Source organism: Vespa mandarinia, chromosome 2 (genome assembly GCF_050613455.1).
Source record: "Vespa mandarinia isolate Hongniang chromosome 2, ASM5061345v1, whole genome shotgun sequence".
NCBI lineage: Eukaryota > Metazoa > Arthropoda > Insecta > Hymenoptera > Vespidae > Vespa > Vespa mandarinia.
Window position 1 is genome coordinate 1,047,501 of NC_140811.1, and position 16,138 is coordinate 1,063,638.

General features: G+C 38.1%; 1 protein-coding gene across 12 annotated transcripts in view; it reads left to right on the forward strand.

Annotated features, from left to right (window-relative positions):
- LOC118451471 (bromodomain adjacent to zinc finger domain protein 2B) overlaps positions 1 to 16,138 on the forward strand; it is a 132,259-nt gene that overhangs the window by 84,653 nt on the left and 31,468 nt on the right. For all 12 annotated transcript variants that reach the window (XM_085664619.1, XM_085664615.1, XM_085664617.1 and 9 more), the window contains 2 exons: positions 3,694 to 3,844; positions 15,532 to 15,759. In XM_085664619.1, the coding sequence (XP_085520745.1) occupies positions 3,694 to 3,844; positions 15,532 to 15,759 (379 nt within the window). The remainder of the gene's footprint in view (positions 1 to 3,693; positions 3,845 to 15,531; positions 15,760 to 16,138) is intronic.

The window sequence follows — 16,138 nt, forward strand, 5'->3', positions numbered from 1 at the left end:
TATTATTATTAGAAATAAATAAAATTATTTTGTTAGAAGACAAAGATTCATTAAAGCTTTATACGAATCGTCGTCTCATTTCTATTTTGTATTTCCCCCTCTCCCTCTCTCTCTCTCTCTCTCTCTCTCTCTCTCTCTCTCTCTCTCTTTCTCTCATGTCCTCATTCATATCTGTTATATAACACACGCGACTATATACCAAAATAGTATCATTCTCTCTTTCTAATCACATCAAAAGCAATCGAAGATTAGCTCTTATCCGTAATCCCAGCTCTCATGCTATTAACAAGACAAAAGAGAGAGAGTGAGAGAGAGAGAGAGAGAGAGAGAGAGAGAGAGAGAGAAATTCGAAAGTGTCTATGTTTATGTACTCTCGTGATTTCGATAATGACAAGTTAACAAGTCGATAAAAGCCAACAAGGGATGTATAATTATCTCCAAAACGTTACTACTGTTTTACGAATTCGACCAATACGTGAATTGATCGTTTGCTCGATTTTAAAAGATACAGAAGAAAAAAGGAAGAAAAGAATTAAAGAAAAAAAGAAAAAAAGAAAAAAGAAATATCTAAGGCTAAGAAAACTAGGTAGACAGGAGAAGTTTTCTCTTTTCTCTTTTTACTTCTTCTTCTTCTTCTTCTTTTTTTTCTTGTCCTTTTCTTTTCTTTCTTTTTTTTTTTTTTCTTCCTTCTTTTTTGTATGAGCGTAGGCATTACTACCTGGGACGTCCAACAACGGCACCAACTTTTTCCACGACGATGGAAAGAGCGTAATACCGGTCGAGAAATCGATGGTCGACCGCGTCTTCCTTTTGCTCTCAACTTGCCATTCTCCGTTCACTTCCCCTCTCTCTCTCTCTCTCTCTCTCTTTCTCTCTAGCTTCCTTTCTATCTCTATCTCTGTCTTTCTCGTTCACTAGCTAGCTCTCCCCTCTTTCGGTCCATCTCTCACCCTTCTCTCCCTACCCTTAAGAAAGAGCGAGCACGAGAGAAAGAGAGAGAGAGAGAGAGAGAGAGAGAGAGAGAGGGAGAGATAGAAAGAGAGAGAATTTCTCCACCCAGAACGTCTCTCCTAGCATCCCTCCGCTTCCTCGCCAATTTACGAGCACCTCCGAGTACTACTCGGCTGCCTGAAAACGGGGTAGCATTGCGAACTCGCCCGGATATTCAGGGACGAAAAGCGCCGAGGACGCGTTATACGCGTTCGTCTTCTTTTTTTCTTTCTTTCTTTCTTTCTTTCATTCCTTCTTTCTTTCTTTATTTCTTTCCTTTTTTATTTATTTCTCTTATTCTCTTTCTCTTATTTCTATTCTTGGACGAACGTCGCGAGTTTCCTTTACCATTCGCTTTACTTCTTTTTCTTCGCTTCTACTTCCTCGTCATCATCGTCGTCATCGTCATTATCGTTATCATCGTCATCGTCGTTTATAGTTAGAAATGTACAACTCCGCGAGAAATAGTTCTTTTTCTTTTTTCAACCCCGAGTCGAAGGCGAGACCAATTTGAGAAAGAAGGGCCGGCAATGATGCTTGCTCATTCGCTTTGATATTAAATGAAATAACGTCTCTGATAGATGGAACAATGTCGAGAGTTAAGTATCTTTTTGCTTTTATTTATTATTTTTTTCTTTTTTTTTTTTTTTTTTTTTGATTTTTCTAAAACTCCGTTCTGCGGGCTTACATCTTGTTGAAGAGATCTGCTATTAAATTACGAGGAGTATTTTGTACTTTGTTACGATGAATCACATTTAATTCAGTCGATCTATATAAATCGTTTATATAGATCAAAAGAAGCAATGAAATATATATATATATATTTCATATATATATATATATATATATTTCGGAAGATTCAATTATCTTATTTTTTTACGACTTAATAAACGCGAAATGCAAGCCGCGGTTGAACAGGAAATTTCAATTATCTCATCTTTTTTACGGATAATAATAATAATGATAATAATAATAGTAGTGATAAAAATAATAATGATTTTCGATAATCGGTCGTTTCCTTAATAATCGATATTTCGAATTCTAATAGAAACGCTCGCTCGAATTTCATCGAACGCGTTCAAAGATATATAATAAATTCATATGTAAATTATTCCGTTTGATTAAAATCAAATGAGGGGAAAAAGAAGAAGAAAAAAAAATGATGTAGAAAGTTTTTTTTTTCTTTTTTTTTTTTTTTTTTTCTTTTTTTTTTCTTTTTTTTTTCTATCGAGACAAATAACTTTTATCGTAATTATAGGAAATTATATTTGGGTCACACGTCACAAATCGACGCGTCATTGATTAATAATCGTTCAGACGGACGAGTAGAGACAATAGCATTTCCGTATACTTGCAATACGTGCACATACGTACCTAGAAACATACATGCATACATCATACTTGCTTGCACTAACGACTATTATAACCGAGTATATGATAATAACGGTGTCGCGCGCGCTCTGCCTGTGTCTAGCCTAGTACCAGCTCAACCTGACTCAACGTTGTAACGATGTATATTTATACAACAGCTGACAGGGCGAGGAAGGGGGAGTATGCCAGTCAGCTGATTGAAAGCGCTGGAGGGGAAGACGTGGAGGGGAGAATGACCTTTATTTAAAGCGCTGGAGGAAGCCTTTTCTTTAGCTGGTAAACAGTCACCGAATGCAAATGGCATTTTATTTAGTTGAAAGAGATGAACATATTTTATCTTTATATATGGGATAATATCCGCTCGTAATATTTTAATTATATGACCTTGACTTAGGAAAGGATGATTATTATATACAAATTTTCAATAATTAACGCTTCGTTATTAACAATCACTGTATTACTGTCGTTAAAATAATTATATCAATCGAATCGCATTTATTGGATTTATTATTTGCATTCCAATGGGTGTGTGTATGTGTGTGTATATATACATATGTATATACATATGTGTGTTTTCGTAATACTTTCCAATACTTTCCAATCGTTTTTATCATTCCCTTACGTAAATACGAAATTATCAATCAAACGAATTGGCGGTAGAACTCGTAGTATTTGCACGTGGTTTAATGCCGTTATCTGTCGGATATATATATATATATATATATATATATATATATATATATATATAGTAATTTACATAAATGTAAGTATATACAAGAATGTTAGAAGCCGTTCTCGGTTGGTTACGGGTACATTGACCGTGTGTGTTACGTTGATAAATTATTCATTTAATACTACGAGATATCGAGTCGATTTGTAGAACCTCGAAACGATATCTCGCGAGTTAGTTGATCGCCTTGACTTTGAATAAATTCATTGAAATGCGTACCATCCGAGCTTCGTGGTTGAGCTACTAGCAAAACGAGTTCGCTTTTAATATCGATACTTGATTAAATAAAAAAAAAAATAAAAAAATAAAATAAAATAAAATAAAATAAAATAATAGTAAAAAAGTAAAAAAAGAAATTAAAAAAGTAAAAGTAAAAAGAAAGAATGACGTGGAATATTTATTAATATATTTCTCTTTCTCTCTCTCTCTCACTCCGATAAATTTCTCTGATTTCTTTTCCCCCGCCCCCATCCCTCTCGTCGCCAAATGAAATTTGTCAAGTGACGAAATAAGACATTAAGTTAACGTAATGGTAGAATAAAATGGAGGAGAAGGGATGTATGAAATAAGTATTTGCTAAGAAAAGAACGTCGATTTTACAGGGGACTGGCATGGAGAAGGAGAACTCCGCATCAGGCGGAGGTGGCGGAGGTGAAGCGGCGGCAACAGCAACGCCGGGCTCCACCTCCACCTCCGAGAAGCTCCAGGCGGACCAGGCCAATCCGCTGCTCGATCCCACTGCACTTTTTGGTGGTAAGTCCGTTTTATCTTTCTTACGTTCAAACGCACAACGTGGATTCGATTTGTGCCGAGGAGTCGATTGCTCCTTCTCCTTTTTTTCTTCCTTTTTTCTTTTTTTCTTTTTTTTTTTTTTTTTTTTTTCAATTATAAGAAAAAACATGAAGAGAGAAGTAAAAAAAATTCACACGATCTACAACATGATTCAGATTGATTAAAAATATTAACAAACGGAAATAATGAATTATTTCTCAATCCTTTTATTATTTACTTCACATAGATACTTATATACATAAATATATATATATATATATGTATATATGAATGTATGTATATATGTATATAGGTATGTGTGATCGTTTGCGTATTTGACAACTATCATCGGTCACCTGATCGGTATATCTGTAATTAGCGGTTTAATAAACGCTCGCATAATGAAGGTTCTGATCGAAACTAGAACGGCTCGACTATCGAACTAGCTGGTAGCTTGGCCGCAGGATTGACCAAACGACGGCCATCATCGCCGTCTCCTTTCGCATAATATGTATATATTCGATGAATTGCAAAGATCGATATCCTTCGACGATCGCCGAAAAGGGATTGATCCGTCGCTAGCAAATCGAGACTGGCGCGCGATTTCTCCTACTCCTCTCGTTTACCCCACTCCCCAACCACCATTTCCCAAATCCACCTCCCCACTCTCTCTCCTCCAGCCTCCCTCCAGCCCCTTCGAATGCTACGCTTAATTAATCGATCCGATAAAATTGGAAAACCTTCTCGTGTCCTCTCGCAAATCAATGCAAATTCCATTGAGACCGTACTTGCAATATTTAAATTGTACGCTCAACGATACTCGAGTCTCTTCTATGTGAATATATATATATATATATGTATATATATATATATATATATGTATTTATAAATATATATATGTATATATTCCCAATTTTGTTTTCTATCTGTCTCTGTGTTCTTTCTTCTCTCTCTCTCTCTCTCTCTCTCTCTCTCTCTCTCTCTCTCTCTCTCTCTCTCTCTCTCTTTTTTATCATAGAAAAAATTAAATTCATCGAGTCCTTCCTTTTTATTTACTTCCTCTCTTTTTATTTTTACCTTTCTTTCTTTCTTTCTTTCTTTCCTTCTTCCTTGTTTTTCTTCCTTTCTTTTCCTTTCGTTTTCTCGGGGTGAAAAGAAAGTAGAAGAAGAAAAAAAGATAAAGAAGAAAGAGAAAAAGAAAAGAAATCGTTCGAGCAAAATCCGCCGTACACACATAGGGCGAATTCTTTTGTGCGAAAACGACTTCTTCTTATAGTTCTTGCCCCGCCGAGTTTGAACAGGACGAATGTGACAAATTGATGCGAATCAACGGGGGTGGATAATTAATAATTCCACATAGCCCTATACGCCTAGCGCGGTGAAGTGTGGGTCAAGCTTTATCGTCGTTACGATCTCTTTTAGTCGCCGATAAAGCCGCACGCTTCATTAATCATCCTCTTCTCTATTTTCTCTTTTTCTCCGTCTACCTACGTCCCTCTCTCTCTCTCTCTCTCTCTCTCTCTCTCTCTCTCTCTCTCTCTCTCTCTCTCTCTCTCTCTCTCTCTCTCTCTCTCTCTCTCTCTCCCTCTCTCTCTCTCATTCTTTATTTTTTGTCTGATACTCGACGCTGTGGCTGACGAGCTGCTCTATCTATCTATCTATCTATCTATCTATATCTATCTATCTATATCTATATATTTATCTATCTCCCTCTATCTCTATCTCTATAAGCTCGAAACACACCAACGCGTTTCACGCTTTTTTCTCCCGACTCTACACTTCGATCTATCACTTTCTCATCGCAAAAGTATTATATACATATACCCTACCTACGTATAGTACATACATACATATATACATGCATATATATACATACATATATACATATCACTTATTTTATTATCCATCGACTTTCAGAATTCTTCGAATAATCCTCCTTCTCTTTCTCGTTTTCCTAGCTCCCCTATTAAAAATAGTCTCTTTCGATATCACATAGATGCTCGATGGGATCGATGATAAGAAATGGAAAAGATAAAGAGAATAATAAAAGTAACAAAATAATAGTAATAATAATAACAGTATTGACTCATATCGCGAGTACTTACGTACATTGTTATCTATAATATTCGAATACTATTCATAGTATCGCGTAATCTATTGGTTTTGTTGTCTAATCTCTCCCTCTCTTTCTCTCCCACCCTCTCTCTCTCTCTCTCTCTCTCTCTCTCATATAATAAAAGATAGAAAAGATATAATAATTCGTCCATCCGTCGGTATAAGCAGAACATTTTAGTTTGGTATTTCATTCATCGTTATGCGAACTACGACGACTACGACGACGATGACGATGACGATGACGATGACGATCAACCAACCAACCAACCAACCAACCAACCAACTAACCAACCAAGCGAGCGAGCAGGCGACCGATCGACCAACCAACCAACCAACCAAACAACCGACCGAACGACTCCACCAACCCCGACCCTCGACCCCGACCGACGTGCAATGCGGATAGGCGGAAACTCCATTTCGAGCGAAGTTTCGTTTGAACGGAACGCAGACCTGAGAAATCTCGAACGTTTTCGGAAGGATTCGTGTTCCAAAAGTCTTGGCGATCCTACGAGATATGTATACGTATATAGATATATTCGTAAAGACATTTCTCTAAAGGTCTATAGGTTCTCTTCTCTCTCTCTCTCTCTCTCTCTTTCCCTCTCTCTCACTCTCTCTCTTTCTCTTGTTCTCTCTCGTTTTCTCTCTCAGCACTTCTCCTATTGCCATCTCATTCGAGAGGAACGCTTCGAGAACGATTGATTCCCAACGCTACTCGAGCCGGCATCGGGCCAGTATCTCTTTCTCTCTCTCTTTCTCTCTCTCTCTCTCTCTCTCTCTATTTATCTCTCTCTCTTTCTTTCTTGCTTATTCTCTCTTTTCCTCGCGTCCCGGTTGGCACAGGTCTCTCGGATGCTGTTCCATCGTGCGCGATGGGATTTCGTTTATTTCGTTGCTTCACCTCCGACCTGCCCTCCCCTTTTCACTTCCCCTCCTTCTTCTCGTCAACCTTCTTCCTCTCTACCACCACCACCCTATGCTCGCGCGTTCTCTCTCTCTCTCTCTCTCCATCTATCTCTTTCTCTCTTTCTCTTTCTCTCTCTCTCTGACAGGGCAGAGCGGAGCAAAGCAGAGCAGAGCCTCTTCTGATCCTTCCACCCTCCTCTCTTCGTCTATTTCTATCCTTCTCTTTTCTCTCTCTCTCTCTCTCTCTCTCTCTCTCTCTCTCTCTCTCTCTCTCTCTCTCTCTCTCTCTCTAGGGCGTTATCGTTCTTTCTCTCTTCGTCGCTCGCACTTGGGTCAGGTCCGTGGGAGAGAGCGAGGCTTTGGGGACGCAAGAACGAACGGACGGACCGGTGGTGGTCGGACGGACTCTCTCTCTCTCTCTCTCACTCGTTCGCTAGCTCACTCACTCATTCGCTCACTCGCTCGCTCGCTTGCTTTCTCGCTTTCTCTTTCTCTCTACCTCGCTCTCCGCCGGTTCTGTATATTTATTGATTGCCACCTCACCTCGCCTACCATGGCCTCGGTCTGCGGCAGTTTCCCGTCCTCCTCCTCCCCTCTTTCACCTCCCCTCCTTCTTCCCATCCTCTTCCTCCAGTACTCTCTGCCTCATCCTCGTTGCTCGTTTCCCTCCTCTTCTCTCTCCCAACTTCGTTTCTGCAGAGCGCGGCATCGTGGTGCTACGCGAGAGAGGAACGCCTTCTCTCTCTCTCTCTCTCTTTTTCTCTCTCTCTCTTTTTCTCTCTCTCTCTCTCTCTCTCTCTCTCTCTCTTTCTATCTCTTTTCAACCTTCCGCAGCGTCGCGCTTTTACCTCCTACGCTCGATACAAACTCGTTGGACGCGCCAGAGTTTTCGTTTGAAGCTACCAGCCGGGGCTTTCGTTCTATTCGGCCTCTGTCTCTCTCTCTCTCTCTCTCTCTCTCTTTTTATTTCTCTTTCTCTCTCTCTCTCTCTCTCTCTCTCTCTCACTCTCTCTCACCCGCTCTTGTAACACTAACAGGAGCAACTCGCAAGCTCGCAAGCTAGCAGCTTTCTTCGGCCCTACTTCTCCTTGTCGTTTTCTCCCTTTTCAATTTTCCTCCCTCACCCTCTCCTCTTCTTTCTACTCCTCCAACACTACCACTACTTCTTCCTCCTCCGTCTTGTAGTACTCGTCTTCGTCTTTCTCGTTGCAACGTGCGACGTTTCACCCGAGAGACAGTTCACGAACAGATGAAATTCTATGATTAAGCAATTGCGAAAGAGATATTCTCGTCTTTTCCCATTCCTAATATTCGACGATACCTAACAGCACTCCAATTTATAATGCTCCCAAAACTCAACCCTTCCTTCGTTATTATCTTAATGACGTTTCTACCGATTATTTTTTCTTTCTTTCTTTCTTTCTTTCTTTCTTTCTTTCTTTCTTTCTTCTCCTTTTTTTTTTGTCCTAATAGTAAAACTCGAATGAAGGATATTACATCTGATCTATGCCATTATCAGAAAAATCGATTATTTCGTTTTTCTTCGAAGAAAAGTGATAGTAAAAAGAGTGAAAGAAAAAAAGAAAATGAAAAAATCTTTTTGTAATTATTAACTTGAAATGCATCAAATGTATATAAAAGATTATCATCAACTAGTAATAACTGTGGATTATTTAATTATATATTATCATGTCGTTGTTGGATATATTACGCTGATGGAAAAAGGAAAAAAAAATAGGGAGAAAAATGAAAAATGAATAATATCCTCTTTCAAAGGATCGACGTCAAGAAGATCGCACTTTAACCTATTTAGATTACTAATGACGCAGAGAGAGAGAGAGAGAGAGAGAGAGAGAGAGAGAGAGAGAGAGCGACGCTTCCTGGTTTAGTCGCATGTAACAAAGCGTTACGCGCGTGCGCGTGCGTATACGCACCTTCGAGGCTCTCTCTCTCTCTCTCTCTCTCTCTCTCTGCACGCGTGGCCCTGACGCATGGATATGGTCCCACACTTCCACCCTCTTTCTCCCTCTCTCACTGTCTCTCTCTCTCCCCTCCCCGTCTCTTTTTCTCTCTCTCCCTCTCCCAATCTCCCCCTTTCTCTTTTTCTCACATGCGTGTCCCTGCAACTCTCTCGCTTTGCCTTGACAAACGTGTTTATCGTGCTTTGAATTCGATATCAGAGAGAAACAGAGAGAGAAAGAAAGAGAGAGAGAGAGGAGAGAGAAAGAGAGAGAGAGAGAGAGAGAGAGAGAAACGATAGGGGTGGATTTGAAAATTGCAAAATAAAGGGAAAAACATTACGAATATGGAAGGAATAAGTTTGATTGATAATAAATGTTTTATAAACGTTTATATGAGAACAATATTTTTAACGTTTTTACTACAAACTTTTTTCTCTCCTTTTTTTCTTTCTTTCCTTTTTCTCTTTGTTTTTTTCTTTTTTCCTTCTTTCCTCCTTTCTTTTTCTTCTTTGAAAGTTTGACATCGCGACGTAGTAGTAACCTATTATATTTCATTTTCCAATGGGAAAAATAAGTTGAAAGTTTTTCTTTTGGTTAGTTCCACGTTAATAGCTGGAAGGAGAGAGACAGATGTTGGGAGGGTAAAAGGTATCAATTTGTGCCGGTGAGAACTCTGCCGGCGTGGCTCGTTCAACGCATTCGGTATCGTTTAAACATTGAAATGGTAGGTTGAATGATAAACGAAATCGACAGAGATATACGATCGTTCGTTCGACGGACTTAACTTCGATAACGAATAGTCGTCAGAGTTAGTGCATAATGCAAAAACATACACACGCACACACACACAAACATTATATTGCGTTCTTGGTCGCCTTCCTGACGTCGATGGCGGTTTCATGACTACCCTCTTTTCGTCCGTGTCTTTCTTTTTCTTTGTATTTTTCTTTCTTCCTTTTTTTCTTTTTTTTTCTTTTTTTTTTTTTTTTTGCCTCTCGATAGGACTATAAAATATCATGGATCATTCTCGAGTCTGAATATGATATCGGAGCATTAGCGAGTTGTTCCTAATTAATAATTAAAACGATTAAATGCATTTAATCGTACGGTTTTATCGATTTTCGTTTCGATTAGATATTTAAAGAAACTTTAGATATCTCGTCGCGTTTAATATGCATTTAAAACGTCTAAACGAAACGCAACGCCTCGTAATTCAATGCCATAAGATAGTAGACCTATAGTCGTACTTGAAAGTAGAATAATTTGCTTTTCACAAAGATGCCACGGATTCTCGGTTTCGAGAGTATCGAGTAAAAGAGACAGAGAGAGAGAGAGAGAGAGAGAGAGAGAGAGAGAGAGAGAGAGAGAGAGAGATGCTCGGCTCGAAGCGAGTCGCGTAAACGAAATTAAACCGATTTGGAGGCGAGCCAGCCATCGCGACGTCGGTTTCGCGCTACATCCCTCTCGACATTCCGATCCCTCGGATCGATCCCTTCCTCGAGGGACGAGCAGGAAGCGTAGGACACGGGGTGGGATCAGCAGAGTCCTGATTGGACGCCCATAATCAGGAATAATGACCGTGATGCGCCAGAGTGATGCACTACTAACGACCATCATACTCTGTATCTCGTTTCTTCCTTTGAACGATGGAAAATTGCAAGATTTCTCTTTCGTGATCCTAATTTCTCTTATCGTACAAGAATAAACGAACGAGAACGATTCTCAGAAGTTTATGATAATAACGGGAACGTTAAACAAGCGTGTCGGTTGATAAATTTAAATAATAATATTTTCATCATCCTCATCATCATCATCATCATCATCATCATTATTATTATTATTATTATTATTATTATTATTATTGTTATTATTATTATTATTATGGGTGTATAAAAAGAGATTTTTTTTCGATCGTTCGATCGATCGATCGAATCAATGAGTAACGACGATGAGTTCGCATAACGTATTTATCGTTAGTAATCCTCGCATGAAATTTCCACTTCGATAAGCGGACTACCTACTATATGTGTATATATATAATATATATATATATATATATATATATATATATATATATACCGCTGCAATACATACACATATACGTAAAAGGAGATTGTTATCGCATAGGTGCGAGTTCTCTCGCGTTTACGAGCCGATCGATCGTCGTCTCTACGGCTAGGCACAGTTCTACTTCATGCTTACGCGAATGGTGTTTCTTCGAGTGGTTCCCGTTGGGGTTCCTCTCCTACGTTCTTCTTTGCTAGATATTCGCTAAGTCGTTGCGTATTCTCGCCGTTGGTCCAGGCTATTTTCTTCTCGGCACGTTCCACTCGTCGCGGTCGGCTCTACGAGGAGAAAGAGACAAAACGAAATGAAAGAAAGACAGAAAGAAGAAGAAAGAGAAAAAGAAGAAAAAAAAAAAAAGAAAAGACTCCAGCCGTGTATACCGACTCGCGGTAGTCCTAAAATAGCCGCTCGAGAGGAGGTTACATTATGCTTGTGTTCCACTCTTATTCTTATTCTTATTCTTATTCTTATTCTTATTCATATTTCTCTTGTTATTCTATATGAAGTTAGAAAATATTAGAAAGTAATAACATTGTATCGGAATAATTACAACTCTTTTTTTTTTTTTTTTTTTTCGATAATTTTTCGTAACAAAATCATATATATATGTATATATGTATGTATGTATGTATGTATGTATGTATGTATGTATGTGTGCGTGCGTGTGCATATGTATAAACTCGTAAATATCATAACAATAGTTTTGACGCAATCCGGATGATCCCATTCGATCGCGTTAATAATTAATAATAATGTTGTATAATTAATAAGAATGAATTGTCAATTCTTGAACGTAGGATGGGAAAAGGGAAAGAGTAGAAGAAAGATCTTTTCCTACATATATATACCAATTCTATATAATATCGATAAAAGAGAGTGGAATGAGAAACGAGGAAAACACGATGAAAGAGGAAAAACGGTACTATACCTACTATAACGAACGAACGAACGAATGAACGAACGAACGAACGAACGAACGAGAGTGATAAAGAAGAGCGAGGAGAGTCGGATTTTCGAGCGTCGAGGACACGAGGGAGCGACAGCGAGGAACGCGTTTGAAAAATGTCGTACGTGCCGCATGCTCGTGCTATTAATTGCGTATACGTGCGCTTCGATCCTCCGACAGAGCGGTCGAACAAGAGGTACTCTCGTAATTCTCAGTTCCCTTTCCGTTCGTTTCGTTCTCTCTCTCTCTCTCACTCTCGTCATCCCTCTATACCTATATACATACATTTTCCACCCTCCTCGCTTCTCTCAACCCCCTGGCCCAACTCCAAGCTCCGGCTTCCCCTCGACAGGCCGGGCCGGACCTGCGATCGATTTAATAACACGGCCATTTTCTCAGCTAGCGGACTCCTCCTCCCCCCACCCTTTCTCTCTTTCCCTTTCTCCTTTTTTTTCTCTCTCTCTCTCTTTCGACGATGCTGCCAGCTTAATCTCCTCCTTTGCTTACGAAACTTTTCCATTTCTTCTTTTTTCCTCGTCATTTTCCTCCCGAGAGATAGGATTTAATGGAAAGACCGTCGTTTCCTTACTTTCCACTGTACCTCCACCCCTTTCTCTTTCTCTCTCATACCTCTCCCTCCTTCCTCTTATCCCCTTCCCAACTCCAATCCACCGAACCATCTTCGATGGAATTGAAAACGAATATTTCCTTCGTTTTATCTTTGTTCCGCGTCGAAGTTTCGAGGACTTCAAATGGAACACTTTCGGTTCTCCACAAGTAATGTGCCAAATCGTAGAACCGAAATTAAGTGCTCCTTCTTTCTTTTTTGTTTTTTTCCTTTTTTCCCTTGTTGTTTGAGTATTCACTGACCTATCAATATTTTCTTTAATATATATATATATATATGTATGTATGTATGTTGTATTTATGTATGTGCATGTATACACATGCGCGTATAAAAAAATGTGAATAATATGAGACGATATCCACGATAAACAAAAATTAAATAAAGATTTTCTTTTTTTTTCTCTTTCTTTTTTTTTTTTTTTTTTTTTTATACGAGAAGTTCAATGGTATATGTATTGACAATTGTTTTTTATGTAAATAAAAAAGAAACAACTCAACGTACACATACGAATGTGTATATATATATATATATATGCAAATGAAAAAATGAAGAGTAACGTTTAAAATTTAATAAAATTCATAAAATTGATTGGCCCGATCGTACGATTATTGAGGAAAATAGAAAGAAAATATTGGTCTATTTCGAATGTACGTAGGTAATGAAATGTTCGGTGGTCATTTTTTTTTTTTTTTTCCTTTTTTTCTCTCCTCCCATCTCGACGAAAAGGGACGCACAATTTTGGCGGTCTGTGTCGTTGGTGGATTTCTCGAGGATAGGGGGGGTGGGCCCGAGGGGAGAAACACGTCGATTAACGTTGAAAACAATGTGCTTTTGCCCCTACCAGGAAGATCCTTTAATAACGGCAGTCCGAAAAACAGGAAATTAGTGAGGCGCGGCACTGTCGCGCTCCAGTCGATAATACGACGTTCGACTCGAACACACAACCGTTATATATTCCCCTTCTCCAAATGCTTAATCATAAATCGATAGTCGTCGTGACGCATCGAGCTTCGGGACAAAACGTCGTACTCCATCCTTCTATCCTCTTCCTTTATACGATCCTCAAGGAATCCATCCCTCTATTCATCTACTTTCACATTTTATTTACTCCAACACTTTATGCATAATATAATATTAATAATAATAATAATAATAATAATAATAATAATAATAATAATAATAATAACAATAATAATAATAATAATAATAATAATAATGATAATAATTTTTACCACCACGAACGTATACTCGACGAAAGGAAAAAAATTTTCTGACATAATTTTTTATAACACCGAAGGAAGAAGAAGGAGAAAAGAAAAGAAAAACATTAGAAATCAAGGATTTATTATATCTCATTAGAAATCGCGATAGAAATAATCATAGAAGTAGAAATTTTTTTTTTTAATGCGAGTGAATTCCCATGTCGGCTCGAATAAAAGTAGTATCACTTTTTAAAGGGTTTTAATTAAAGAGGAAAGCTCGAGATATGATTTTCTCGAGATCTGATCGACACGATTATAAATTAAAATCGATATGTTTAATATCGCGGTTAATAGGAAAGGGTAGGAGGGGGTGGGGTGGCGGGAGAGGTCATAGGTTGAGTTTATATATTGCGACGATCACAACGTCCTCCGATGATTTATAGAAATGACTTTGTAGAAAATATTTTTAACGTCTTTCAGATTAATGATTATGGATTAAAATTAAAGACATCCCAGTAAGAAAAAAATCTTACGTGAAATAATGCATTTTACTTCCTAATATTTATTTTTTTATCTAGAAATAGATTGTTACAATATAGTTATTAGAAGAATGTATACGATTCGTGTATAAAAGCGAAGAAAATCGAAGAGATATTTGAAATTGATCTAACGTGTCTCGTAATGGAAACAAATTCGATTCGAATAGTTTATACATGTGTGTGTGTGTATATATATATATGTATTATACATACATACACCCTCCCTCCCCCACATACACACACACACATATATATATATATATGTATACATCGATTCAGTTTCTTCTCTTAGAAGACTCCTGGCCGAGTTTCTGAAGCAAAGCTTTGCAACAATTTTTCCCCTCTGTCGTCGATATTTTTTCTCTCTCTCTCTCTCTCTCTCTCTCTCTCTTCTCTCTCTCTCTCTCTCTCTCTCTCTCTCTCTCTCTCTCTTATTCTTTTTAACGACGTCGACGTCGTACGGAAGAAAGGCGAGCGATAAAACTTCGAGTCGGTGAATGAAAATTCAATTTATGTCTAGATTTTACAACGCGTGGAACCGAGCGAGAGAAGCCATTATGCGGTAACTCGGCGAGCAAAGTAGTCGTTATAAGCCGGCCGTGGGGTTCAACGACCGGTATAAATTAAAGCGCCGCTTGGATTTCAATGTCACGGCCTTGCTCAAGGCCACGGTACTCGTAGCAAAATCAACGGTACATTTCTGCCGCTTCTCTGACAATAAATCGTACAAGCTGACTCTCTAGTTGCATGTAACTACGTCTACACAATGTTCCTGGCACGTCGTTAACCACCAAGATTAAATGGCCGAACTTTCTCGCTCTCTATTACGATTCAAGTTTACCCCATGAATGAATATTTCGATTTTTCTACTACAAAAAAAAAAAGAAAAAAAAAAGAAAATAGAAATAAAAAAGAAAGAAGGAAAGAAAGAACGAGGAAAAAAAAATATATATATATACGTAATCACGAATTAATAATCATTTATATGTATTCGCCATTGAATTGAAATTTTTTTGTCGTTTGTTATTATCAAAGAAAGAAAGTAAAAAAGAATTTAAATAAAACAATCTCTTAGTTATAAGGATTGTAATATGACATTTTGAAATATCTTACTTCGAATATTTTTTTTTTTTTTTTTTTTCAAAGACAATGTATTTGTATTTAAATAACTGAATATATATATCTTTTTTTTTTTTTTCTTTTTTTTTTTGATGGCTAAGAGAAAAATGTATGAAAGAGAAGATGTTGTTGTTGTCGCATTTGGTTAATTGTTAAAAGAGGCAGCATTTGATATGGTGTTTTCAGCGTACTGGCCACGAGGAGATAGCGCAGCTTCATCTCTTTTCGGCGGGATGCCTGGAGGCTACGGATTGGGGGCACATCACTTACCGTCGGCTTATGCCATTCTTGGCCGTGGGGGTTCAGCGCCTGGTTTTGGGGGTCACACACCGGCATCCGCACCACCACCACCCCCATACTCGCACAGTAGTCTCGGTACTCTCAGTGTGGCTGCCAGTCAAGCTGCGAGTCTGGGTAAATAGATTTTCTCTCTTTCTCTTTTTTCTTCCCTTTTCAAGCTCGTCAACAACTTATTAAGGCTTTTTTTATAATCAACGAAATTATTTTTACACTTTTCTATATTTTCTCGAAGTTTCATTGATAAAAGTGAAAAAAAAAGAATTAGTAACGTTAGCGTACTTTAAAAGATAAAACTATGATAAACCTTCGCTTTATGAGATCACCACTGACGTGAGATTTTTATTTAGAAGAATGAGAAAGAAACGAAAACAGAGAAAAAAAGTGAACGTCAAAGTTAGCCGAGAATATGTTAAAGAGATAATTATAATTATAATATTGAAAATATCCAAAGAAGATAGGAAGCTACGGAGATAGGTAGAAGTTCGTGGAATAT